Below are 27,745 nucleotides of genomic sequence, written 5' to 3' on the forward strand. Positions count from 1 at the left end.
TCTGGGATGCTGACTTGTCTCTCCCGAGCTCAATCCTGCAATAGCAGCGATGCCCCTGGAGCTGCTCAGCGCGGATGGAGATGGCCCCAGGGTTTGGAGAACGGAGGTACCCTAAAAATGGGGCTGAGCCTCCTCACGGCCCCTGCACTGCCCAGCCGAGGGTCCCGGGAGCAAGGCAGGGGCCAAAGCCAGCCCAAGGGAAGGTGTGGCTCATCCTAGGAAGGGGTGGGTCAGGGAACTCCCTGCCGAAATTGTGTCTGCAGGAGGTTCAGGATTCCAGGAGACTGAAAAAGTGCTTGGAAAAGCGATCTCTGGAGATTTGCTGAACCAACAAACCACGCCAGGCTCAGAAAATCTTGCACAACGAAAGAAGCTGGAGGGTGGGGAAGTATCCAGGGGACAGCTTGTACCTGGTGATGCCAATCTGACCCTCCCCTGGTCACTGCTGCGGCGAGGAAGGGCAGGAGCAGGGGCAGGGATGGGGGCAGGAGAAGGGACAGGGACAGGGACAAGGACAGGGGCAGGAGCAGGCAGTCCCGTGGCAGGGATGAAATCCAGTTTTGTGTACCCTGTCCCCCCTGCAGGACCCGGAGCCCTCAGCATCCTCCATGCCAGGGGCTCCGAGCCTCCCGGAGCAGCCGGGGCTTGTCCTGCCTGGATCAGGATGGGAGGAGACCCACGGTGTAGAACACACAGGATCCCAGAACCACGCAGGCTGGAAAAGCCTTCCAACACCCCCGAGTCCCACCCCAGCCCCATCCCCACCTGGCCACCTCCAGTGCCACCTCCAGGTGTTTCTTGGACACCTCCAGGGACCCCACCATGTCCCTGAGCAGCCCCTTGCCGTGCTTGACCACCCTTTCTGTGAAGAAATTCTCCCTAAGAAGAATTTCACACATTTCCACCGCGGATATTTGCCTTCAAGGGCTCTCAGGTTTCCACCCTTTACCCGCCTGCCCCGCAGTTATTCCCAGGAAACACAACTTCTGCAGGCAGCAGAGGCCAGATAAAACCTGGCAGAAAGCAACACGGCCCTGAGCAGCCTCCGGAGCTGCCTCACAGCCGCTCACCCTGCGGCTCCTGGGGAGCAGAAGTGTCGCCCTGATTCTTAAGATTTTCTAAAGCCTCTGAGTTTACATTCTGTTAGAAAACTTTCCCACACATTTTCTATAAACAACCTATTGTTTTGCATTCCTTTGTGGGGGTGGAAGAAGTTAATGTACTGGTGGTTTGTCCAATGTCTTTGGAGAGGTGGCCCATTCACTCTCCAATCCACTGTCACCTTTGGAAAAGTATAAAAGTTGGAATCAGAAAATAAACCTTCTTCTTTTTTACCTTGCCATCGCAGTGGCTCGTGTTGCTCTTTCTCATGTCCTGTAGCGACACAGAAGAGCTCTGCACCAGAGCTCAGCAGCTGGGAAATGCTGCAGGGACTTCTCCAGTGCTGGGACAGGGGAAGCTGAAGGCTGGGAGCGAGCCAGGGCTCCCTGGAGGTGTCAGAGGTCCCTGTGGGACGCTCGTGGCTGTGGGATGCAGGGCTGGAGAGCTCCAGGTCTGCAGCCCCCCACTCTGCACAGCACCCGAGCTGAGGCAGGGGGGGATTTCTCACTGGAGCCACTCCTTCCAACGCCACATCTGGGATATCAGGTGGGTTTGAACAGAGGGACCCAGCCGAGGCTCTGGAGGCTCATTTGACAGCAAACAACTTTACAAGTTATCTTCAGAAATGGTATCGAGCTGGGGTTATGGAGGGGCTCAAACAGCAGAAGTTTGGGGTGAATAACTGTACAAGGTCATTGCTACTCACTTAAACCCAAATGTTACAAATGCAGGAAATTGGGATCTGAGGTTAAGCATCAGGGAATTCCAGGCATGCCAGGAATGCAGAGATCAGGCACAAGACACCTGTAGGAGAACCAGGGAGGGGAGAAATGAGACAGCTCTGGAAAAGTGGGTTCCACCTAATCCAGCCACGCTGGGTGGGTCCTTCCCCTGTCCCTGTGGAGCAGGGACAGCACCTCCAGCAAGGCCCAGGAAAAGGGGGGATGGAATTTGGGATGAACAAATCCATTTTCTGCCAGCTCCTGGGCCGGGCTGTGTGTGGTCCAGCCTGCCTGCACACGTTCCTCCCCTACACATCCAGCTTTTGGTTACTGCTGAGCAGCAGCCAGGATGTTTCACAGAACCAGAGACTCGAGGGACTGAAAAAGAGAAAATAAGTTAATTTTTGTGCCTATGAAGGGAAGGCTGAAAATGTGGACAGCCAGTGTGAGTTGGCAGAGCTGGGTATGGGTGCTCTGAGCCCTGGGTGCTGTGGTGTCAGAGGGAGAACCCAGCTGGGAGCAGCCCTGGCTCCATCCTTGCCCTTTGCTGTGGAATTTCCAGCCAGGGATGTGCCCAGCTGGGGGACAAACCCTGTCTGTGTAGCAGGGACACAGCAGCTCTGTCAGAGTGGGGCTGGCCCAGGATCAGCCAGCGGGGACAGGGGACAGAGCTCGTTTTTGGGACACGGGGACACTGCTGGGGCTGGCAGGGAGCAGGAGCTGGCAGCCACAGCCCCGTGCCAGGGACACAGGGCGAGACCCCAAGGGGGTGAGTGCATGGCCATGAGGGGCTGCAACGGAGGAGAGAAGGACCAGGAGAGATCCCTCAGCAGATACCATCACAAAACAAGGGCCAGGAGGGATCCCTCAGCAGATACCATCACAAAACAAGGACCAGGAGGGATCCTTCAGCAGATACCATCACAAAACAAGGACCAGGAGGGATCCTTCAGCAGATACCATCACAAAACAAGGACCAGGAGAGATCCCTCAGCAGACACCATCACAAAACAAGGACCAGGAGGGATCCCTCAGCAGATACCATCACAAAACAAGGACCAGGAGGGATCCTTCAGCAGACACCATCACAAAACGGGCTCAGACTGGAGATACTAACTGATATTAATTTATTGCTGAGAAGATCAGAGCAGGAGAACAGGAAGTAAAAGAAAACCATGGACAGACTTCTCTAGAGCCCACCCTCCCTGGCTAGCACATCTGTCCTGTGGGCCAGCAGCTGCCACCAGCCCGGGATGTGCCCGGGATGTGCTGGGGACAGGTGTGTTCCCAGCTCCAGCTGTGACCAGCTGTGTGCACCCAGCCCTGCCGTGTCCCCAGCTCCAGCTGTGACCAGCTGTGGCACCCAGCCCGGCCAGCAGCAGAGCCCCACTGGGAGCCTCGGGCTCTGCCAGGTATTGGAAATGCAGGCGAACCCAATGGGAATAAATGCTGATGTCTGACTCAATTCAGAAGGCTGAATGGTTTCTTTATTATAACTATTCTAAAACATGCTATATAAAAAGGAAGAGATTAAAACTACATACTACTTGCTCTAACACAACTCCTGACCCTCTCTGAGAGTCCAGCCCCAGGTGGGTTGGATTGGCCATCAGCTCAAACAATCCTCACCAGAATCCAACCAAGCATCACCCCAGGTAAACAATTCTCCAAACACATTCCACATGGGAAAACGAGGAGCAGAGACAGAAATTGTTTTCTCTTTCATTCCTCTCTGAGCACCTCTGTGAAAATCCTGAGGGGGACAGAAATGTGCTGCCACAGGCCGGGACAGCTCCTGGCGGTGGAGCAGCGTTAACCCTTCCGCCACCGCGGAGCCGGGCTGAGCCCCCTCGGACCGGCGTGAGTGATTGAACTGCGCTGCCCTGCGATCCCGGATGCCTCTTACGGACTGGGGGAAAATGAGAAATATTTATCATAATATTTATCCCCTCTCTGTCCCACTTACCCCCCCTGCCCCCAGGCTGCCCCAGCCCCGCTCCCAGGAGGGAAGGAGGAGGGAGAGCAGAGCCTGCAGAAGGGCAGGAGCTGCTTTGGCAGCTGGCACATCTGCATTCCTGCCGGGACAGGCTGCGGGAGGAGCTGTGGCACACCTCGGGTGGGCACAGGGAAAGCCACAAGGATGGGTTACGGCAGCCCAGGGCTCGCCGTGGCTGCGGATGCTGCGGATGCTGCAGATGCTGCAGATGCTGCAGAGGGGCTGCAGATGCTGCAGAGGGGCTGCAGGGCTGCAGAGGGGCTGCAGGGCTGCAGAGGGGCTGCAGGGCTGCGGTCCCAGCCGGAATGGGATTGTCTCCCAGACATCCTGCGATAGCTTCCCTCTGTGGAGCTCTGCCTTCCTCTCCTCCAGCGCCGGGCCAGGAGCCAGGGCTCTCTAAACGTTACCAGAAGGGCTGGCAGGAATTCAGCCCTAACTCATTACAGCTCCTGCAGACGTTCAGCTGGGGGTGAAGATTGGCCTCTTTTGGGACCCTGACAGGGAATTTAAATTGAAACGGGAGGATGGAGGGGAAGGAGCCCTGTGGAAAAATGAAATTCCTGACAAGGATGTGTGTGTGTGTGAAACCCCCACTGGCTGCGTGTCCTGCTGTGAGTCAGGAGCTCTGCTCCCCCAGCATGGGCTGCCAGCCTTTGGAACGCCCAGGAATTGCCTGGATGTGGCACAGCTGCCCCTTTACACACCCTAAAACAGCGGCTGTGCTCCCCTGGGAATTTCCATGCCCAAGCTGAGAGTGGCCCCTGGGTGCAGTGGCCCAGGGGTTTCTGTCAGTGGCTCCTCATTGCTTTGCTGCAGGGCTGGAATTAGGGGATCCCTTCACCCCAAAGCTCTGCTGGCCCCTCCTGTGCTGTTTTATCTCCTTTGGTGTTCTTTGCACCATGCAAACCCATCATTGCTCAGCACTATTCAAACACAGCCCCTGTATGAACACTCCCCCTCCATGCTGATTTCCACATGATTTAACATTGAAAAATCCCTTGACTCTCTGCCCTTCAGGCACAGCAGCACCTGCAGAGGCTGTTCCAGTAGGAAAAAACACAGCAAAAGGGCATTTTATTGTTTCTACAGTCAGGTTTAGCTTCCACCCTGCTGGTGATTGAATAACAGCACACACATAAAATGACAGCTAAGAAATAACTAATAAATAAGCCATGACAAAAAGCTGAGGTTCCAAAGACACATTCATTGCAGCCTCTTTAAACCCCAGGGTGTAAATGCACGCCCAGGAAGGGAGTCTGTTAAAAATGCAGCACCAGGATCCTTCAGCAGAGGTGGGGGAGGTATCATGGCTCCTTCTGCAGATGCCCTTAAATTCTGTGCCAGGCAGGCTGATCAAACTGGTGCCACTGGGCTCTGAGGGGTTGCAGAGTGCTGGCAGCAGCCTCTGATGTGCTGGTGCACAAATCCTGCACCAGGAGCAGCACTGAACCCACCAGGGCTCACCCCTGAGAGCAGCAGACCTTCCTGCAGGTTAACATCCAGGATAATTAACAGCCTCTTCGTTTTACCAACAACCCTTCCAGAGGCTCAGGCTAATCTCATCCATTTAAACAGGTGAGCAAAGGCACGGGTCCAATTAAAAACTCAATCAGTGAATCATTTGCAAATCACCTTCGTCTTCTTCACCCTGAAGCCCTGCTGAGCATGGCCCCTGTGGCTCAGCCCTCCTCTGGCTGGGAGCTGGGAGCAGTTACTGGGGAGCAGGTGAGCTTCTCCATCCCCCTGGCACAGGCTGTGCCCGTGCCAAGCTGGGATTTGGGAATGCTGCCTGTGTGGGAGCAGGGCCGTGCTCATGGGAATGGGGAGATGCTCACAGGGACGGGGTCTGGCCCATGAAAACGTTCCCAGAGGAGCTGGGAAACGACCATGGGGATCAGGTGCTGCTGGTGGGAGGGGAGGGAACCCTGCTGGCAGCACCCTGGTGCTGTGCTCTGCCCTCTCGCCACGCTGCCACGCTGCAGGAGCTGCAATCTGCATTTCTGCAGCACTTCTGTGCTACCCAAGAGCTCCAGGTCCGGGCTCTGCTTTGCTCCCACTCTCCCCATGGCAGCATCTGCATTTCCAGCTGGATCCAGTGCCTTGCAGGGTGGGAGGAAGCGCTGAAGATATTTCAAAAGTAATTCTGTGGCTGAGCTGTCCCTGCTGGGATGGGTGAGGGGGCTCTGCTCCAGGCATTTGCCAGGGCTGGACTGCTCACTGTGGGAAGGGGAGGCTGAGACTCCCCAGGCAGCTGCTGCAGGTGCCCTTCTGCATCTGGGGACCCTTCACCACACCAGCAAAGGCTCTGGAACCTCACCTGGATGAGCTCCCGTGTCACTCTCAGGGTGACCCTGCCCTGCTGCACTGGGTGCTGTCACAGGTCCCGTCCAGCCCTGAGGATGCTGTGATCCTTTGGGGCTGTGCCTGGGGCTGAGGTAAAGCTGCAGAGCACATTCAGGGGGTCTGGAGAGGACAGACACGGCCTGACCCCCCCAGGGACGTGCGAGCTCCTTTTCCCCTTGGCACGGGAGCCCCTGCGAGCTGGGTTTGGCTCTGCAGTGCCATGAGCCGTGTGGGCTGTGCCAGGGCCTCGCTGCTCCTCACCCTGCTCATCCTCACCGCCCCCGGGCGTCTGTGTGCTGGCATGAACTGGGATGAACTGGGATCTGCTGGGATCGATCCCCAGCCGGGAAGGGCTCGGTGTGTGAGTTACAAACTCACTGAGCAGCTGATCGCCGAGTATTGGCTGCTTAATTAACCAGCAGCGTTCAGTCATTAAATCCCATCGAGCAGATTGAACGAGACGGGGCCTGCGGCTGCCAGGGAGCTCCCCGATGTCCCAGCAGGGACAGGAGCAGGGCTGGGAACAGGAGCAGGGCTGGGAGCAGGAGCAGGGATGGGAACAGGAGCAGGGCTGGGAACAGGAGCAGGGATGGGAACAGGAGCAGGGACAGGAGCAGGGCTGGGAACAGGAGCAGGGACAGGAGCAGGGCTGGGAACAGGAGCAGGGACAGGAGCAGGGATGGGAGCAGGAGCAGGGACAGGAGCAGGGATGGGAACAGGAGCAGGGACAGGAGCAGGGATGGGAACAGGAGCAGGGACAGGGACAGGAGCAGGGATGGGAACAGGAGCAGGGACAGAGACAGGGATGGGGACAGGAACAGGGATGGGAACAGAAGCAGGGACAGAGACAGGGATGGGGACAGGAGCAGGGATGGGAACAGAAGCAGGGACAGGAGCAGGGCTGGGAACAGGAGCAGGGACAGGAGCAGGGATGGGAACAGGAGCAGGGACAGGGACAGGAGCAGGGCTGGGAACAGGAGCAGGGACAGGAGCAGGGCTGGGAACAGGAGCAGGGACAGGGACAGGAGCAGGAGCAGAACTGGGAGCAGGAGCAGGGACATTCCCCAGCCAGAACTGATCTTCCCAACTGGCACCAGCCGGTGTGTGGAGCTGGTGTCCAGCAGCTGGACCCTCCTGCTCCCAGCCAGAGGTGAACAACCATGGAGGAGACCTGGGAAGGGGAATGGGCTCCTTCAGAACACGGTAAAACAAACTGTGTGTGATGGATGGTGACAGAGGGTTATCAATCACCCTTCCCAGGCACACTCTCACACCCCTGCACAGAGGGGAGCTGGACCAGGACAGAGATCCTGCACGAAAGGCAGTGAGACCAGGATGGAGAGGGTGAGCAGCAGCAAAAGACACATCCAAAGGCACCGTGCCTGTCACACTCTGTGCTGGACACAGGAGGCTGGCAGCAGCTGGCACACGCTCCTCTGCCTCCTCTGCGCTGTGCAGAGCTGGGAGCGACCCGAGCTCGAGGTGCAGCCCGGGCTGTGTCCCTGTCCCACAGCAGAGGCTGCATTTTGCACTCTGGGAGGGTGAAAATCCCCAGGTAAGAACCTCATGGCAGGAAGGGCAGGAAGGGCTGCAGGGAGCAGGGGCAGGGCTGTCTCCTGAGCTGCAAGACAAACTGGTGCCCGGGTGTGCTGTGGTCAGCTGGCCGTGCTCCTTGGCCCCCAGGGCACCCCGAGCTCCCCAGAGCCCAGGCAGGAGCTGTGCTGCTGGGCTGCAGCTATAAAAAGTGCCACTATTGCCTTCCAAGCTGGTGATTCAATAAGAAAATGCGAAAGTAATATCAAAGCTGCCTGCTGTGCCAACTGCTGGCTGTCTGCAGCAATAAAAATGCCGTAAATCAGCTCCAATTAAAGGCTGCACAGCCTAACAGGAGGCTCCAAGTGGAGCTGGGAAAGCCCCCAGCACACTGGCAGTGCCTGGGCAAAGCCTGCACGCCCTCACCTGCCCCTTGCAGGGCACTGGAGCTGGCCAGGGGTGCAGGGCTGGAGCCTGGCTGGGCAAACGCACACTTTGAAGTGTGAGAGGGCTTTGCAGGTCAGGGGAGCTGGCAGCACCTGTGCCCCTGCCCAAACACGAGGCAGGGCTTGGGAATGCTCCTCTGGGGCTTTTTGGGCAGACACAAGCTCTTGTGGTCAGGTCTGGAGGAGCTGAGGCTGCTGCTGGCCCTGGATGCTGCTGCTGCTCTGGGCAGTGTCTGTGCCTTCCTAGGTGGGGCCTGAGGAGCTCCCACCTTCTCACAAGGCAGGGGGACATCCCAAATACATTCTTTGTCTTTAAAAAGGGGGCCCAGGCTCCCAAGGCACCCCAGCAGCCATCAGATCTCCCCTCCTGCTGGAGTGTTCTCCTCTGGGCTCTGCTGGATGCTGTCCTCATCAGTTCTTGGCTGTTTTTGTCAGAGGGGCCTCTGAAGGGATTTTCTCCCTTTTGGCACACGTGGGCACTGAAGGGCAGCTAGGAGGTGGAGCTGGGATGTGCAGGAGGGGCTGCTTGGCAGTGAGGTCCCATCCTGTTCCACCAGTGCAGCTCCAGCCACGCAGGGGGCTCGTGTGCCTTGGCACCACTTGGGTATTTTTATATAACAAATGTCAGATAATCCTGCTGGGACTGCCTGGCACAGACAGGGCATTTTTTCCCCATTTTATGGGGTGTTATTTCCCCATTCTATGGGGCATTTAGTTCCCCCAGCAGTGTGGGCAGGGGGTAAATGGTGTCCCAGCCAGGCTGGGGTGCTGGAGCAGCACGGAGCCCTGTCTGTGGGCAATGAAGATGGGGAACCCAGGCCACAAAGAAACCCACAGCCAAAATGGGAGTAGGGGATCTTTCCCATCAGGAGAGCTCTGCATGGCAGGCTCATGCTGCTGGCATCCACACACCTAATCCTGCACTTGTGCTGAGCAAAGGCCAGTCCTGGGCAAGGCAGGCATTCCTGGGGAAATGTGCCCTTTCCAAGTGCATCCATGGAGACTTCCACCATTTTCCTCATCTAAGTCTGCAGAATCCTAGCTAGGTTGAACCGGGTGATCTTGTGATGTTCCTTCCAGCTTGATTTAGCCTCTAAGATGCCCAATGGAACTTCCTTCTGGCCTTTACACTGTGTAATAAGTAATAATTTCCCTTAAAAACAATATTGCAAGGGATGAGTGCTTCAGCAGTGCAAGCTGGTGCCCTTGGGATGAGGACTGAAAGCTCTCAGTCAGACACAAGCACCAGGGCAGCTTCCCAGACCTGCCCCACAGGGTTTTCCCAGGACATTTCCAATCCCAGGGCGTGCTGGGCAGGGCAGATCTGGCCGACAAATTCCTGCTTCGAGGGGAGAAGGGAGGTTCAGATTTCTGGAAGGGTTAAAGCTGAGATTTGAGAATGATCCCTCCTTTTCCTCGAGGGAAGAGTCCTGCACACCAAACCCTCGTGCTGAGAGTGGAAGGCGCAGCTGTGCAAAGCCTGCTCTGCCTTCCCAGCTCCCAGGCCTTCCCAAAGGGATGGCTGGAGAGGAGGAAGGCAGGAAAAAGGAGCAGCGGAGCTCAGGTGCCCCTGCACACCCAGGATGATCCGGGATCCCGGTGCTGCTGCCTGGATCAGGAATGGAGCTGCCATTCCCCTGTCCATGGGCAGCACCTGGAGCGCTGTGCCCAGTCCTGGGCCCTGCTGGGAAGGGCAGGGAGGGGCTGGGAGCACCAACCCTGGGAGAACCCCCGAGGGAGCTGGGGGGGCTCAGCCTGGGGAAAAGGAGACTCAGGGGTGAGCCCAGCACTCCCCACAGCTCCTGAGAGCTCCTGTGCCCAGCTGGGGCTGGGCTCTGTCCCCAGGAGCTGACAGAACAGAGCACACAGCCTCCAGCTGTGCCCGGGGAAATCCAGGTTGGATATCAGGAAAAAGTTTTCACAGAAAGGTGATAAAGTTCTGGAATGGCTGCTGGGGAGGTGGGGGAGTCCCCATCCCTGGGTGTGTTTGACAGAGCCTGGATGTGGCACTGGGTGCCAGGGTTTGGTTGAGGTGTTGGGGCTGGGCTGGGTTCAATTTTGAAGGTCTCTTCCAACCTTGTGATTCTGTGAATTCTGGGATTCTGTGATTCCAGGATTCTGGGATTCTGCGATTCTGTGGTTCTGGGACTGTGTGTATTTGGGCTGGAGCTCGTCCCTGTCCCCAGCTCCAGCCCTTGCAGCTGCAGGAGGCTGGGATGCTCCATGGCATGCGTGGCTGCAGGTGTGCTGGGGGCAGTGCAAAGCTGTGCCTGTGCAGCCTGGCAGGGCTCTCACTCCCTGCAGAGGGGCTATTTCTGCTCTGTGACATCAGGCCTGGCCAGCCCTTGTGCAATCCCCTCCCACAGCAAGGAGCACTTTCCATTCCTGATTTAGAGAACTTTTAAAACTCTCCAGGACTGAAATATATGCTGGGTGAGACAATGGAGCTGGTGTTTGGTGCTGATCCCTCCTGTTTGGGAACGTTTCCTATTGACACACGAGATGAAACAACCGCTGTGGCCCAGGAGGACAGTCTGCTGCAAGAAATAAATGTAACCTCATCTTCCTGCCATCTAGTACAGCTCAGGAAGCTTTGAAACTCAAGCATCAAGCATGAGGCTTGAATTTCCCATTCCTTTCATGCTTCTCACACAGAAATGTTTATTATAAAGTAATTTTCTCGTGGAATAATTTATCTTTTATCCCTTCACCTCTCTGTTTTGATCCCACACAACAAAGCAGTTTGTACAATTCTGCCTTTTCCTCCACCTTCCTTCGAAGGAGTCACAGCACCTTGTGCCTCAAACTTGACCTCACCTCTGCCATGGGCACCGTGACATCTCTTCCCTGTGGCCACCTGAAGTCACAGCAGGTGAGGGTTTGAACTAGGAAATGAACTCACGTGGATTTTATTTAGGTGTCCCCTTGTCACCACTAGGCTCAAACCTCGTTCTGTGCACATGGGACTCCTGCATTTAAATATTGAATCTAAACCCTGGCTCAAAATTGCTCAGAACTTGGAGTTTTGGGGGACAAATGTGACCCAGAAAGCCTGAGGGGTTCTGCTCTGCAGGGGCTCCTGGGGGGCCAGACCCAGATCTGGAGCTCTTGGAGATGAACCCAAAGTCTCCCACAGACAGAAAGGGAGGCACCAACCTCTGCAGGAGGCAAAAAGTGCCAAAGAGCCCAGGAAGGAGGGGATTTTGGCTGATTTGTGGGTGCTGCAGGGACAGGGGACAGGACAAGCAGCGTTGGGATGTCAGGGGTGTCTTCCCCTGTAGAAGTCTGTCCTGCCTGCTGCTGTGCCAGGCAGCCTGGGGAGGGAGGGGAGCATCAACCAGCGTGGAGAGGAGCTTCACAGGACACGCCAGCAGCAGCAAGAGAGAAACATGAGGAACAAGTGGAGCATTTTTCGCTGAAATTCTCTGTGTTGTTTCAAACACACCAAGTGCTGCCTCAGACTCAAGTGGTTCTGGTTGAGCTGCCTGGTCCCAGCTCTGGAACACCCCTGGCACAGGCTTTGCTCCAGCACGCCCTGGTAGCCACAGAATCAAGAGACTCTGTGTAAAAGTGCAGGGGCAATTTTAGGATTAGTGACCAGCTGAGTTTCTATTGAAATAAAAATCCTACAGGGAAGATGTTTCTCTCTGCTTTCTCCAGCCTCTGCTCTTTCCAGTCTCTTGGCTTGGACAGAAATATTATCTTTCCATCTATGGGTTAAAGGCATTGAGTGGATTTGGAGAATTCCTTCCTAACAGGAGCTTGGATAAAAATAATTGTGTGATAAAAATAATAACCTGTCACACTCCACATGGCATCTACAGGATCCTCGAAGATTTTCCATGGAAATAATTTCCCAGAAGAAACTAAACTCCTCAAACAGCTTGTGCCTAGATCAATGTTTTTTGGGGGGTGTTTCTATTTCTCTTTTAAATGGTGCTGAATGTTTGAAAAGTAGAAGTTTTCTGGAAGCAGGGAGACGTGGAGGTGCTGCCCTGGGGTGTGAGGGCATCGAGGTTTGGATGCTGCACCATCCCCAGGCCTTGGCTGCCTTGAGGGGTGACCACAGCTGGTGCTGATGCTGCTCCTGGTGCTGCCCTGGTGCCCCTGATCCCTGCAAAGGGAGCAAAGAACTCACCAGGCTCCTCCACTGGAAAGTTCTGGCACTGCCAGGGAGCTGGCACTGCTGTGTGGCACTGGCTGAGCGCCTCGTCTCACAGAGACCCGAAGGCTGAGCAAGGGAAAAGCGTCGATCCTGGGACATGGCTGTGTTTAGGCAACCCAAGGTGAATGTGGGGTTGCCTCACTGGGCTGCCTGGGGCTGCTGGGGCAGTGGCCACCGAGCTGGGCTGCCCGGGAGTGGCACAGCCCTTGCACAGCGAAACGCAGGGGAGGAACCAGTTGAGCCTTTTGGCTTTCATCTGCCTGCGAGTCAACACCCTGATTTTTCGGAGAAACAGGACGTGCAAGACCTCCCACTGCAATGGTAATTACGAGGGAGACTTTCAGAGAAACCCGGGCGCCAGGAGCTGTGCAGGAGCTGATCTGGGAGCAGTGACGGGCTGGGGTGAGCCAGTGATCCCCAATTCCGTGCCAGGGCTGTTCACCGGAGTGCCACCTTTGGGGTGATCCAGTGATCCCAGCTCCGTGCCAGGGCTGTTCACCTGAGTGTCACCTTTGGGGTGATCCAGTGATCCCAGCTCCGTGCCAGGGTTGTTCACCGGAGTGCCACCTTTGGGGTGATCCAGTGATCCCCAACTCTGTGCAAAGAGCCTGGCACCCCACATTTGACTGAGTGTCATATTTGGGGTGACCCAGTGATCCCCAACTCTGTGCCAGGGCTGTTCACCTGAGTGTCTCCTGTGGGGTGAGCTAGTGATCCCCAGCTCCATGCCAGGAGCCTGGCACCCCCCGTTTGTCTGACTGCCTCCTTTTGAACCCTGCAACCCATCCAAAATGCAAAGCTGGACTGCACAGGCAGGTGTGATTTGGAACACTTCTGTTCCAGACAGGAAGCCCGGCTTGCCAAGCACAGGGAAGAGGGGACACATCCCTGCTGCTGTCCCCAGCCCTGCCCGGGACCCCCCGATTGCAGCTCTGCCCCCGGGCAGGGCTGGTGCTCCCTCCTGCCGCATCGCAGCCAGCAGCATCCAACACCAATTCCTCTCACCGAACGGCTTTACCGCCGAGCCCTGCTCGCTGCTGGGGCAGGCAGGAGCGGGGCGGCCGGGGCTGGAACACCGCACGCCGCAGCCGTGCCGGGCTCCGGGAGGCTCGGGCAGGGAGCACACCGGGGAAGCTGTCTGCGATGAACCCGGCTCCAGCAGCCCCGGGGCATCCATCCCAACATCCCAAACCCCCGGGGCATCCATCCATCCATCCCAACATCCCAAACCCCCGGCACACCCGAGGCATCCATCCATCCCTCCATCCCAAAGCCCCGGCACCGCCTGCAGAGCCCGCGGCGCTCGGAGGCTCCGCGAACGCCGCCCCTGCCCCGCCGCGGCTCCCGCATCCCCGGGTGAGCCGGAACCGGCGCTGCCCGGCGGGCGAGGGCTCCGGAACCTCGGGGACACGGCTCGGGAGCGGAGAACGGGAGCTGGGATGGGCACGGCGGCCGAGGGGCGGCACGGGGACACCGGGCCGGGACACCGCGTGTCCGCCACCGCCCGGGGGGTGGCCCGGCGGCGGCCGCCGGGGGCTGCGGCCGGCTCCGCGGGGCGGGCGGCGTGGGAAGCGGGCCCGGGCTGTGCGGAGCCCGGCTCGGATCCCGGTGGCATTGCCGGTGGCATTGCCGGTGGCATTGCCGGTGCCGGCCGCGGGGCCGCGCGGGCGGCTGCAGGGGAGGCGGGCCCGGGCTGTGCGGAGCCCGGCTCGGATCCCGGTGGCATTGCCGGTGCCGGTGCCGGTGCCGGTGCCGGGCGCGGGGCCGCGCGGGCGGGCGCGGGGGAGGCGCGCTCCCGCCGCTCGCCGCAGCACCGGGGACGCGCCCCCGCCGGCCGTGCTGCAGCGCGGGGCGGGATCCGCCCTTGACGGGCGTGGCGGCCGCCCAATCAAATCGGCGCTGCGGTGTGACAGAACCCAATGGGCGCTGAGCGAGGCGGGGCTCGTCGCGGGGGCGGGCCGGCCCACGGCGTGCGGAGGTTGCTATGGCTGTGGCCGGAGAGCGGCCGCGGCGCGGACCAATGGGAGCGCGCGGCGGCGCTGACGGACGCGGCCTCGGGCCAATGGGCGCGCGGCGCGCGGCGGCGGGGGCGGGCGGCGCGGCGGGGGGCGGCGGGGCCGGCGCGGCGCTAAAGGAGCGCGGCGGGCGCGGGGCGGAGCGGGCGCGGCGGAGCCGGCGGGCGGGCGGCGGCCGGCGCGGCACAGGTGAGCCCGCGGGGCCGGGCACCGGGGCACAGTGTCGGGGGGTGGTGGTGGCGGCGGCGGCTCGGCGGGTCCCGCCCGCGGCGGGGGTGTGGCGGGCCCGGCACACAAAGACCCCCTTGTTGGGCCGCCCGCCCGCGCCGCCCTCCCCCGCGCCGCCGGTGCCGCGGGAGGAGGGGGCCGCGCTCGGCCGTGCCCGCCCGTTCTCTGCCGTTCTCGGCCATTTTCTGCCTTCCCCGCGGGGCTGCGGGCGCCGCCGGGCCGAGCGCGGCCGCCTCTTTGTCCTTCGGGCCCGGCGGGCGGCAGCGCGGCCGCGGCCCCGGGGCGCTGCTCGGGCCCGGGGATGCCCGGCCCTGCCCCGCCGGCCCGGCCCTGCCCGCCGTGCCCCCCGCCCGCTTTTGTTCCGAGCGTGCGGGAGGGTTTTTTTTTTAGGTTTGGTTTTTTTTGGATTTTTGGGGTTTTTTTTCTCCTGCCTTTATTCGCACGTCGTCTGTTGGGATTCCTGCATGATAAATGCGCTCATTTGTGTGTTTCATTTGAATGCCATTGTTAGCGGAGGAGCCCTGCGTAGGGTGAGCTGCAGCTTGCTTTGCCTCTGCAGAGGGGCTTTTGTGATGGGCTTTGGAAGCCCGGCTGGAGGAGTGACCCTGGCCGTGCTTGTGCTCCCCCGATGTTTGGGTTTATCTCGGGAGCGGCTCTCAAGCCCGTGACACCGTTCGTGGTGCGTGCACTCGTGTAGGGACGCATTCATCTCAGTCTTCACCCTTTAATTCCGTCGGGCTGCAATAATGATTCGTTTTGCCGGATGAGCTTTATTTGACCTTCAGGTTTCAGTGCCCCGTGGTGTGTAAAAACGGAGTCCTGGCCGCCTTGGGCTGGGTCTCACCTGCCCGGGGAGCTCAGGACTGACACCGAGGGTGGCACTGGTGTTCCAGGGCTTTGTTGGGGCTCGGGCTGCAGCCTGGCACGGTGGGGACAGTCACCTTTCTCACGTGGCTTTCAAAGCTCGCTTGTTTCATCTGTGGACTTCTCCAGCCAAATGTGGCATTCATTGACTAAACCTTCCATTTCCTGGTGGAAGAGTCCAGCTATCACTTCGAGGTGCCCCCTCGATGATTCCATCTTTATTCATGGGAATTTTCTCGGAGAGGCTCTTCTAAAATACTTTAAGTGTTGAGTCATCATATCTTGATTTGAATTAAGCCATCTGTGCTGAAGGATCTTCTCCTCGCACCTCTGAAGGGTTCAGTGACTTCAGGCTTGCTTTGCAATGAAGTTGGACAATGTAACAAATCTTTCCACCTTAGATGGAGACACAATATCCTGTTTAATTACACTTTCTTAGGAGGGTTGGGCTGCAGAACTTCCATCAGGGTGCGTGCTGTAGTGGGAAAGGTGACACAAATGCAGTTTGGGAGCCTCCCTGGCTTTGTTCCCAAGCTGGTCTTTGGGTTACCTGCTGGGAAAGGATTCCGTACCCATGTGAGGCTCTTTAGCGGGGAAGATGTTGTGTGTTACAAACCGAGACGTTTAAAGTCCTCAGTACCAGGGGTCAGGCTTTACCTTGGTGCTCTGTGGGCAGCTCCAGGTGGATCTGCCAGCTCCAGGAATCCTGGCTGTGATGGCAGTGCCTGCAGAAGGGGCAGGGGCCTCTCTTGGGTAGAGGCAGCCAGGTAAAATGAGTGTGCAGGGGCTCTTGTCAGTCAGTGGTTTTTCTCTCTGCTTCAAATTACCCGTGGAGCTCTTGGAAAATCCAGCATCATTCTTTGCGGTGCTTTGAGCCGGGAGGTAAACTTGAGATCTGGAGACATTTTTTGGAATATGGTGATGTCAGCACTCAGGACTGAGAACAGGAGCAGGCTGTAGAAATGCAAAGCTTTTCAGGAAGAATGTGAGCAAGGTTTAGCTGCTTTGATGGCTTGCAAAAGCCCCAAGTGTCCCAAGTTCTTGTCTGTAGTTGAAAATCCACATTTTTAAAACTCATCCTTGCCGCCTTCTGGTTTTTGCAGCAGAATCCAGTGAGCAGATTTATGGGTTTGTATCCATCTCTGTATTTGTGTTTTTCACTGTTCCATCACAGCTGAGTTTAGTGCCAAGCTTCTGCCCTGTTTGCTCTTGTTCCTTATCTGAGCCCAGAACACCAGTGCGTGTTTTTCCTGCCATCAGCTCTTGCTGTGATGTCTCTCCCTTGCTGCTGCACAGCTGGAACCGGTCCCTGCTGGCTGTCCTGCACGGGGTGTGGGTGACACTGCCAGGTAACTGAGCTTTGGTGTGGCACAGGTGTGTGTGAGCAGGGCCCCGGCTGTGCAGCAGCTTCTCCAGGCTGGGAGTGGTGCCTGGCGCTGCTTCTCCTGGAGAAGGGGCCGCCGCTGGTGGCTCCATGGAGAAGGTGCTGCCGGTGGCTCCCTGGGGAAGGTGCCACTGCTGGTGGCTCCATGGAGAAGGTGCTGCTGGTGGCTCCTTGCTGTGGCACGGAGCAGGGCGAGGCTGGTGTGTAACTTCTCCTTGCTTTCCCTCTCTCTGGCAGGTGACTGGGAGCGGAGCCCTTCTCCTGGCGGGATGGCGCAGAGGTCGGGGCAGGAGGATCCGGAGCGCTACCTCTTCGTGGACAGGGCTGTCATCTACAACCCTGCCACCCAGGCCGACTGGACTGCCAAGAAGCTGGTGTGGATCCCCTCGGAGCGCCATGGCTTCGAGGCTGCCAGCATCAAGGAGGAGAAAGGGGACGAGGTGTTGGTTGAACTGGCAGAGAACGGGAAGAAGGCGCTCGTCAATAAAGATGATGTTCAGAAGATGAATCCTCCCAAGTTCTCCAAAGTGGAAGACATGGCAGAATTAACCTGTTTAAACGAAGCCTCTGTATTGCACAATTTAAAGGATCGCTATTACTCTGGGCTCATCTATGTAAGTAGTAATTATGGGATTCCTTCTGGGTGCTAATTCAGCTGACCTTACCCGATTGCCATCCCTGCTGTTAGAGCAGGTATTGGCTTTGATTTTGGCAGCCTAAATACTTTGTATCCCCAGCGTTTGCAGGAGTCCAAAGTCTTTTTCTGTGCTGTGTACAGGTCTAGAACTATGTCATAAAACAAATAATACAATTCTGTGAGCATCTTTCAGCCACAGAATGGGAAATGGCAGCTTGGGGGGCTCTGCAGGTGCTGCTCCTTGGAGCACTTGCCTTCTGCTGAACTGATCCAGTGAGCAGTGGCAAGTGCCTTCCTTGAGCTGAGGGAGGTGGCAAGCCCTCACTTTGCTGGATTGCTGTGTTTAACTGTTCATGTGAATGAGCACATCTCTTGTTTTAACTTGCTGCATGTTAAAAATGGCAATAAGAGGCTCTGCTGGTATTTAAAATATGAAGTTTGGGAGCACTGGGAGTGCAAAATGTCTTTTTGGAACTGAATATCTGCCTAGTGGCCAGGAAGAGATGTGTTCAAGTGCTTAAAATAAACCAATAAGATAAAGCTTGTTTTTTTCCAGTGGTTTTGAAGCACTGATTGAACATCTGGCTTATCACCATTTTGCTCTGGTGTTGGGAATCGCAGTGCCCTTGGTGCTGTGTCTGACCCTGCTCCTCCCTTGGGCTCTGTCCCAGGTCTGTGTCTGCAGTCAGGAGCAGCTCCTGCTCTCTTGGCAGACTGGTTGCACAGTGACTTGTTGGGTCAGGGAGTCAGGAACAGCTACAAGGAGACTTTCTGTCTCAAAAGACACTGGAACATCTGCTTAAATGCTTGGTTCGCTTTATAAACACTTAAAGTTAAATCCACTTTAAAAGCTTTGCATTTAGTCCTGATAGTTGGCTCATTTTCCCCTCCATCTGGGGATTAGGGGGTACGTTTTTAGTTTGACCCTTGATAATATTTGGACTCATTAAAAATTATGTACAACTACAAAGTGTTTTTTTGTATTTGTGTGTCCTTGTCAGCTTCCTCTTCCAAGGCTTTAACCAAGGTGCTCATAGCAGAGATGGCTGAAAAATACTTCTGGAATGATTGCTGCATAGGGAAACTAATTGCATAATTAATGGGGACTGGATTGAAAACTAAAAGTAAACAGGTTGATAGGTCAAAAGTTTTCAGTCTGTGTATCAATCCTAATTATGGCTGTTAGGAAATTCATTACAGCTATTATAGCTCTATTTCACTGTGAAGGTTAAAAAGCTGCAGGCCTGAAATGTCACAGCAAGCTCTAGTGCAGGGGGTGCAGGCACAGGCCATGGATGTGGAGTTTGAGGTCCTACAGGTGCCTGACCAAAAGGAAGAGAGCATTCCTTGCTGCTCTGCTGAGGCAGGCTGCAGCTTGCTCTTGGCTGTGTGATGCTGCTGCCACGCAGGGGGCTCGGTGCACGTGGATTTTGGGAGGTGGCAGGAGGGCAGTGCTGGGGTGTGTGGAGGACTGAATGCTGCAGAGATTCTCAGGCCAGAGGGACACTGCAGGAGCTCGAGCTGTTTGAGTGTGGGGGCTCTGTGGGGCATCCCTGAACTCCATGAATGTGGCACTGCTGCTGCTGGCACAGCCCACAGTTCCTGCTTGCCTGGTGTAAGGAAGAGAGCCAGAGTGAGCTGAGCTGAAGTGAGTTCTGGTGGTTTGGCCATGCTGACAGGAGCTGGTTTGGATTTGCAGGTAGTACTCCCATAAAAACCAAATGAAAATGGTGCATTTTGGTGTTGGTCTCAAGCAGTTGAGGTGCAGGTGGTGAATCTGATCAGGTGTCCTGGAATTTCCCAACAGGCAGCGCGGGGTGTTGCCTTTCTAGGAGGTGAAGGATGCAGGAATGGCAGCTGAAGCAGACACACATTTCCTCTCAATCCCTAGAAAGGACAGAGCTGAGGGCTCTGGGGGTGGCTGCAGTCATCTGGCTGTGCTCTCCCCATGACGCTGCTGCAGGAACAGGAGCCTGACTCAGGCCCACGGTGACCTGGCTGCTGATGCTCACTCCAAGGGTTTCATCTGACATCCAAGTAGGGATGGCCAGCAGTTTCTGGAACTTGCAGCATCTCTGGTGCCTGCCAAGTGACATGATCTCAGGCTCTGAGCACCACTGCTGAGCTGTGGAGAGCAGGGAGGATCAGGGCTTGTAAAGGCATGGTGTCAGGGCTTGCTCTGTCCTTCCTTGGCAGCACAGAGCATGAAAAGGAGCAGCACTTGTACAAGAATGCTGGGAAAGGTGGTTGGAGTGTCAGTTGTGGTGATCCCAGTTTTGCTCTGGAGATGAAATAGCTTTAACTTCTTGCTCCACGTTTAACATCATCCATTCCATTGGTTGCCACAAGGTTTATTTGGAGTGCTAGTGCTGGCTCTGTGAAGGTGCAGCCACCTGCAGCAGGTAGTTTAGTTGTTTTTTCATTGTTTCTGCCCTTGCTTGGAGTTTTCACTCTCCCTTGTGTTTCACGGCTGAACTTGCCCAAATCCTGTGCTTTTCTAGGGGTATCAGTGTTTCTCTTCACTAATGCTCTGAATTGATCTTCACATGCTGCTGTAGTGGGTTTTACTTCTGTAAATGCTTGTGGACGTTGATTCTCAGTTCAAAACTGAACTGCTGTGGCTGCCCTGCTTTGGAGTGTCCAGCTTTAATCCCAGCTTCAGGCTGCATTAGTGACATCCTTCAGCTGCAGATCAGGAGCTGGAGGTGGTTCACTGGGAGGGCACCCAGGAGGAATACCCACAGGCTTGGAGGTCCTTTGAAGATTTAGAATAAACGTGATTTTGCTCAGACTGGTTTTATGGAGCTTCCTGAATGCCCTTATCCCATGAACTGAGTTCCAGGTGACTTTCTGGAGGTGTTGGTTTAAGGAAGGAGTAGTTCTAGTCAGAGGTTTTGGCTCACAGAGCTCTGTACCCTGGCTGAGGAAACATCTTCATTCTTATGAGACCTGCATGTAAAATGCCACTGTGGAGGCTTCTAGATATCAGCCCTAGAGTTTGGTTTATGTTCAAGTTGTGTCTGCAAAATGTGATTTCGTGGGGGGAAGGAGTTTTTGAATCAGACAATGAGATGGAGAAAAGAAATCCATTGGGAGGAGTGGATGGTGAGGGTCCCTCAGCCCTGCATGCTGCTTTTTCAAGACCACACCTAATTCTTTATCACAAGCTGTGATAGACATTAGGTGACACTTTACCCAGCAATTTAAAGCTCTTTTGATGGCAAGACTCTTAAATCCCACTTTTAAAATGTATTTTACATTTAGAAACATCACCTTAAGTACCTCTTGTGGACAGAAATAGCCTGTCAAAACCAGTGGGTCTCTCATGGCTGTACTGGTTTGCCACAAAGTCCTGATTTTCCAGGGACTCCAGCACCTGAGCTGCAGGTGGCTGGGCTGAAATGGTCTGAGTGGTGAGTGCAGGTGAGCACTGAACAGTTCTGGGATAAGTGGCACATCTCCCACCAGTAATCTTTGGAGTCTGAGTCCTTTTCTGGCAGCACCACAAGTCTGGCTCATGCCAGAAGTTCCCACTGCAGCAGGATGGGATGAAGGAATTGCTCACTCAGACACAGGGTGTAACTAAGCTGCAGTAAAACCCAAGGTATTCCAAATTCAGTGTGCTTGATAGTGATTTATTTTAAAAGCCCAGCTTTCCTGCAGGAAGGCCTTGCCCAAGGTGGTTGTGTGGCCCTCTGATACCCCATAAATCATTGCAGCTTCTCCTTAACTGCTTCCTGAGCCCATTCAGTCAGCAAGATTCGAATGAGCAGCATTTCTCAAACGTGTCCCTCCATGCCAGTGTCCGGATGGTCTCCTGGGACTGGTGGGGGATGCTGGGGAGCCCTGGGCTACGTTTGGGGGCTCAGGTGGGGACAGGTACCCAGGTGTGTGTGCTGTGGGGTGAGTCAGGTTGGAGTGATGAGTTCTGCTGTTCCTAGAGGAAGGACAGCAAGCTGGTGAAGCTTGAGGAAAGGTTTAGATTCAGCTTCACACTCCCCAGACTCCAGTGAGCTGTGCATTATCCTCCCTGCCCACTCCCCCATGGTTTTTTTTAAGCCAAGACTTTTGAAAAAGTGTTGGAAGCTGTTTGTGTGAGGCTTTGAGTTCCTGGAAGCCTCCTGCTGGTTCTGCTCTCCTGGCACAGGGCTCTGGGTTTTCTTTGCACCAGGGAAGAAGAAAATGTGCTCACTGTTGTGCAAGTAAAACACTGCAGCAGGTATTTGTTGATAATTGCAAGTGTAACCTCTGTAATGGGTCTGCAGCCCTGTTATTTCACTTTTGAATGTACTTTCCGTTTTATTGGAACAGAAGAGGGAAAGAATGAGAGCTGTGCCCCAGTGCCCAGTTCCAGAGCCTGCTGTGGGTGGCAGCTCTTACAGCCCTGCACTGGAGGAGCTGTCTTTAAGCTGCTGCCTCCTGTGAGGCTTGAGTGTAACCTAGAACAATCTGTGGTATTATATAAGCATCTGTGTTCTAATTGCTTTAATTTTCCTGCTGGTCCAGTTGGGAATGTTTCATGTTATTGAGTGTCAAAGATTTATATTAAAAGAAACCTTCAAGAAATGGAGTTTGTTACTTAATTCTCTTTCCTACCACAAGCCAGCCACTGGATCCACTACACCCAGCATGTGGCACAAGAGATGCTGGGGTTCACATTGCTGGAACTGCTTTGACACAAGAACTTTTTTTATGTTGACTCTGATTTTTGGAAGACTCATAAACGTGATCAAGTTGAGGGAGCTGTGTGCAGGGTTAGAAATGTCTGAGGGACTTCAAGGAAGTGAATCAGGTAAGCAGAGGTATGCAAAAGGGCTTGTTCTTGTCAAACTGTGTGTTTCTGTAAGAAAGGGTGGGTTAGGAGCCTGGAAAGAGCAGGAATTTGCATTGTGCAAGGGCTGAGGTGGGTGCACCGTGCTGCAGGACAGCCCTGCAGCCCACGCCTGTGGCAGGGCTGCTGTGGGGCTGTCTGTGGAGCAGTCAGGCTCTGACATGCAGAGCCCTGTGCAAGGATATGAACGCTCTGTGGCCCTGTGCAAGCTCAGCTCGAGTTTTAGCTCCGAGCAGTTGCTGTGGTGAGGCAGTTCCAAGGCCAGGCTGTGACCCTGAGTGTGTCTGTGTGAGAGGAGGAGCTGGCAGGGCATGGCCTGGGCTGGGCTGGGGGGTTCTCCCTGAGCACATCACCTCGGGCTGTGAGTGAGGAAACTCAGCACTGCTGAGCTCTGCTCGGCCCAGCTGTGGAGCACAAACCAGCCGTGCTGTGGGCTGAGCTTTTCCACTGCTGCCTGGTGTATGTGACAAAGGGCTCCTTCCCTTTGTCATCCTCCTCCTGGGCTGCCCTGAGTAAATCTGTGGCTGTGATCCTCTCTGACCTGAGCTTCCCAGGCTGTTCCTTGCCCTTGTGGGACCCCTTTGGTTCCAGTGTTGTCCCCACCCCAGGGCACAGCTTCACCTTCATCCCCTCTGGGGCCGAGAGCTGCCTGCCCTTCTTTAAGGCTTGACTTGCATAATTGCAGGGAGAAAAGGTGCTCTGTGAGAAAACCATGTCTAGCTCAGGGAACTTAGCTTGGAGTGTGAAAGGTGAGTCTGTAACCCCAGGAAGTGAAAGCCAGGCAAAGAAAATGCTCTGTTGGGGCAGTTTATCAACTGGAGTGTGCTCCACTCCATTAGTTATGGGGCAGTGCTTAAAGCATGTATTGCTGGGCTGGGAATGCTGGTTTCTGTTTCAGGCAACAATGAGAGCTGGCTAGATGCTGCTTCCTTCAGCTTAATTATTTATATGGCAATAGAGTGGCTCTGTCACCTTTTCTATGTGAAGAATTGCAGATAAAGGTTAAGCCTGTGTTTGGGGTGCTGCAGACTGTGTTACAGATGCCAGGCTGTGTTTGGGGTGCTGCAGACTGTGTCACAGGTGCCCAGGCTGTGTTTGGGGTGCTGCAGAGCTCCTCTGTGGGTGTGCTGGAAGGGAGGACAGCCCATGAGGCCTCACTCCAGATGGAGCCTGAATTCCCAAGTGTTTTCACCTGGAGTAACTCATGTTGTTTGCCAGTTCACTCACAGCCACCTCCCTCCCAGGATGTGGGGATGGAATGGCGTTGGAAACAGGCCAGTGCTGGGATCCTGAACTCTGCAGGTCAGGACAGCTTACCAGAACCCAAATTTCTGCATGAAAAACTACTGGATACAGGCTGGAAGCATCTGGAACCCTTCAAAGTGCACATTCAGTGTCCTGAAGGGGAGCTTGTATAACCAACCTCTCTGTGCTGGTGGTGTCTGGAGCCCTGCCTGGGGAGGGCATGCCAGGGTGTCCTGTGCCTGTGGGTTGTTGCTGCCTGTGCCTGGGAAAAGCAGGAATGTCTTCAAACAGCTGATCCATCAAGGTGAATCAGCATCTTTGCTTGCCTTTCAATTCTTAATGTGCTCCTCCACCTCTGTCAGCTGAAAAATGAATGAAGGCTGGCTCTCCATCCAGCCTGGGCTGTTACTGCAGCTCAGCAGTGCTGATCCCAGCTCTTGTTCCCACCTGACAATTCCATCAGAGTCCACTACTGCAGGATAGACTTCATTAAGTGGCTGTCCATTTGTTAAGCAGATGTGTATATATTCCTGATAATTCCTCCTGGGGCTGCTCACCAAGAAGCTTTTTTGAAGGGTTTTAAACGGTCTCTACTTTTCATGTGTTTGGTTTCCATGCACAAAGCCCTTCCCTGCTTTTTCAGGCACAGTGATACACTGTGAGACTTGCAGTTATGAAACAGCTGTGAAAGATTTTGGTACCATTTGGTCCCTCCCAATTAAATTTGGCTCATTAAAAGCATCCTTTCTGTGTTTCTCTGCCTGCCAAGCCATGAAGCCAGCCCACCAATATGTTCATTTATTGCTTTCTGCAAGAGATGGCAGTCAGGAAATGGGGAAAATTCAGTTCCATCTTCTTGTGAATAACTTGAGGCTGTGCAGAGTGGTGCTGGTTTGAAAAAGGTCTCATTTTGAAATTCTGCAGGGAAGCAGCAGGAGAGTGAACTGGGCAACTTATTCAGGAAATCAAGGTGCTGCATGCAAAGAGCTGCCATGGCACAGAGGCAATGGTCTAGGATAAAAACCTCTCCTTTAGATTTAGCTTCAAATAAATGAACCCCAGCACTGGCAAAGTGTAGAATTTTGTGCTTCATAACTTCTAATTTGGCCCTATTTGATATAAAGATTCTTCAATTAACCCTTTTCAGTTGCCCAGGATATTTGTTGGCCTTCTCTGGTTTGGTTATGTTGGGCTTTACTTATTCCATTCCTTCCAGGTTCATCAACTACTGCTTCAGGAGTTAGCCTGGACAGGCTTTCAGGTTAGGTATTATTGATAAAGTTTGTTAAGTCTGCTTTTCTTGGTTATTAATTTTTTATGTAGCTAAAATAGTAACACTCCATGTCTGTGCTGGGGAAATCAACTAAAGATGCCAAAGCAGCTGGAGGAAGGAGAGAAGGATAATCTTCAAAGAACTGTTTTATCCCAGCACTTAAGATTTTTAAAAATTATTTACCAGATTGATTGTTTATGTCTGAGTAAGGGCAGTGATTCTGGGGAAAAAACAACAGCTTTCCTTTGGGAACACAAAATGCCAAAACAAAGGCAGAGTTTAGGTGAGCTTGCAGAGAAGTGGAGGTGTTGTGTTGCAGGAGGGTCACCAGTGCAGGTGGGTTTTGCATGATTCCCTTTCAGCTTAGCCAGCTTGGGAGTTGTGTCCTTGCTCAGGTGAGGAGCCCAGCAGGGAAATTCCAGTCTCTGGGTGGGTGAGAAGCAGAGCAGGGCTCTGAGTGCTGGGGGTGAGCATCCAGAGCCCTGCTGGCTCAGCACGGCTTGGTGGCACTGCTCAGAGCTGGCTGGGACAGGTCTGGCTGGGCTCTGGCCCTGGGAATTCCTGTCCCCAGCTCTCCCGAGCTGTGCCTGCACTGCAGGAGCACAGCTGGGCCAGGCACATGCTTCTCTCTCTCAGGACTTTTCATAGAGGAGCACAGAGGAAAGAGAAAATTTCTGTTTCTTCTCCTTGTTTTCCCATGTGGAATGTGTTTGGAGAATTGTTTCCCTGGGGTGAGTGCTTGGTTGGATTCTGGTGAGGATTGTTTGAGTCTGATGGCCAATCCAACCCACCAGGGGCTGGGCTCTTAGAGAGGGTCACGAGTTGGGAGTGAATTAGATATGGTAGCTAGAGAAAGTAGGTTTATAATTTTAGTATCTCCTTTAAATAGTATATTAACATATTATAGTATAGTTATAATAAAGAAATCATTCAGCCTTCTGGAGTCAGACATCATCATTCCTTCCCAGCAGCTTCACCTGCATTTCCAATAGCAGGGGAGGAGCTGCTCCGTGCTTCTGAGCTGTGATTCTGTGGTGGGCTTGGCAAAGGTGTTCTCTCTTCTGGTTACCCTCACGTGGAGCTGGACTGGAAGGGAGGCTTGTGGCAGCTCCCAGAGCCTGCACATCACTGCTGGTGGTGGCAGAGGGATGTGGGTGACCTCAGCTGAGCACAGGGAGCTGCTGGGAAGGGGTGCCCACTGTTCAGCAGTTAATTGCCTCCTTGTGTGGTTGTACCAAGCTGTTAAAGTAACTGTCCTGCCTTCCCTCCCTCCCGGTCTCAGCAGGGACTGTGAAGGAGCTGGGGCAGGGAAGTGCTGCTGTTTCCAGCCAGTTCTCTTTGCCATTTGTCTGCAGCAGTGTCCAGGGCAGTGGGGAAGGACAAGAGCACTGATGCTGGCAGGAGGGACAGTGGTAGGAAAGGAGGCTGGGGAGGAGCTGCCCACTTGCCAACAGCCCCATGTTATGTTGAGTTAATGGCTGATAAGTTGTTCTTTATGCTTGGCTCAGTTGCCCTGATAAGATGTGTTTCCTTTCTCTTGAGAAATAAATACCTTGTTTAAATGGCAAGGCCCTGCAGTTATCATCCAGCAGATCTGACTAAAGCAGAGGGAGCATTTTCCTGCAAGGACATGAGATGTCCCTATGTCAGGATATCTGGCTTAAAACCAAGTTCTTTTTCTTTGCTGATGGTGCTCCTGGACTCATTTCAGAGAACACCTTCTGCCTGTCTTTCCAGAAGCTGGTGGAGGTATAGAAAGGACAGAGGGGCACCTTTTCCTCCAAATAAAATATTTTATACTTACAAAAGAATAAAAAAGGCGGATTGGGACTGTCAGCTACTGTGTTCATACCAGTGTAGCAGAAATACTTTTTAAAATGGACAAATGTTACATCCTGAGTGACCTATTCAGTACTCTGAACTCTTAAAAGCTGTTAATGCTTTTTGCTTGTTCTCCCCATTCTTTTTCTCCTTTCAACCTGCAAAGGTAAGAAACGTGGTTTTTCCTGACATTTTTGCCAAGCCTGGCCTGTCTTGCTGCCTTCCTGAGCTGGTAAAGATGTGGATTTCAGCAGTGCCCAAAAGGAACACACTGTCCAAGTGTGAGGAGGGAGATAACAGTGAACGGAGAGATTCTGCTTTCTGAGCAGCAGTCAGCTGTGCTGCTGGAAGGGCTGGGGCCAAGCAGTTCCTGGGACAGGGAGCACCCGTGGGTGCAGGGAGCAGTGTCTGTCAGAGCTCAGCCTCTGATCCCAGCCAGGCCAGGCTGCTCTGTCCTCCCTGCTAACCCAGGGCCCTTCTCCTGCCAGGGCTGTTCTGCCAGAGCTTCCTCAGGGATAACTGCAGGGAGCAGGGCTGGAGCTCACTGCAGGAGGCTGTGCTGCCTGGGACCCAAAGGGGCCAGGGATGTCCCCAAAAGGTCACAGGGAAGTGCAGCCCTGTGGGCATTGCTTCAGTGTGGGCTCAGCCCTGATCACTGGAGGCATTTTGGCTGAGCAGAAATGTCTCCGTGAAATCAGCCATGTCCAGTTCCTGCTGGTTCCTTGGTGCTCTGCTGGTCCACAAGCAGGGTGTGAAACATCTGCAGGGCTGGGTGCCAGGCTGTGCCTCAGCTGGGCTGGGACAGGGGAGGGAATGACCCCTCTGTGTGCTGAGGGGCTGATGGGCAGGAAGGACAGACATGAGACAGTGGCAGGATAGCAGAAATGATGACATAGGTTTGACATGGGATCTTCCCTCATCTGGATTATTTACCAGAGCAATGGATAGTATCAGTTCCTTCAAAATGAAAAAAACTTGGAATGCACATTTTACTGAAGGAGCTGAACATCAAAAGATGTCCATAAAGCTGGAACTTGGCAAACGGAAGAGAGATTTAAATGTCTGTGGGAATGAGATCAGATACTCCTCTTCAAATTTACCTACGCGTATTATCTTTAAATTACTTTTTATGCACGTAATT

At 54.6% G+C, this 27,745-nt stretch overlaps 1 protein-coding gene across 4 annotated transcripts in view; it reads left to right on the top strand.

Moving 5' to 3' along the window:
* The first annotated feature begins 14,455 nt into the window (after window positions 1–14,455).
* MYH10 (myosin heavy chain 10) overlaps window positions 14,456–27,745 on the top strand; it is an 81,239-nt gene continuing 67,949 nt past the window's right edge. For all 4 annotated transcript variants that reach the window (XM_077787316.1, XM_077787318.1, XM_077787317.1 and 1 more), the window contains exons 1-2: window positions 14,456–14,510; window positions 17,035–17,411. In XM_077787316.1, the coding sequence (XP_077643442.1) occupies window positions 17,067–17,411 (345 nt within the window). In that variant the 5' untranslated portion in view covers window positions 14,456–14,510; window positions 17,035–17,066. The remainder of the gene's footprint in view (window positions 14,511–17,034; window positions 17,412–27,745) is intronic.

The sequence above is a fragment of the Lonchura striata genome, chromosome 19 (assembly GCF_046129695.1).
Source record: "Lonchura striata isolate bLonStr1 chromosome 19, bLonStr1.mat, whole genome shotgun sequence".
NCBI classification, from domain to species: Eukaryota; Metazoa; Chordata; class Aves; order Passeriformes; family Estrildidae; genus Lonchura; species Lonchura striata.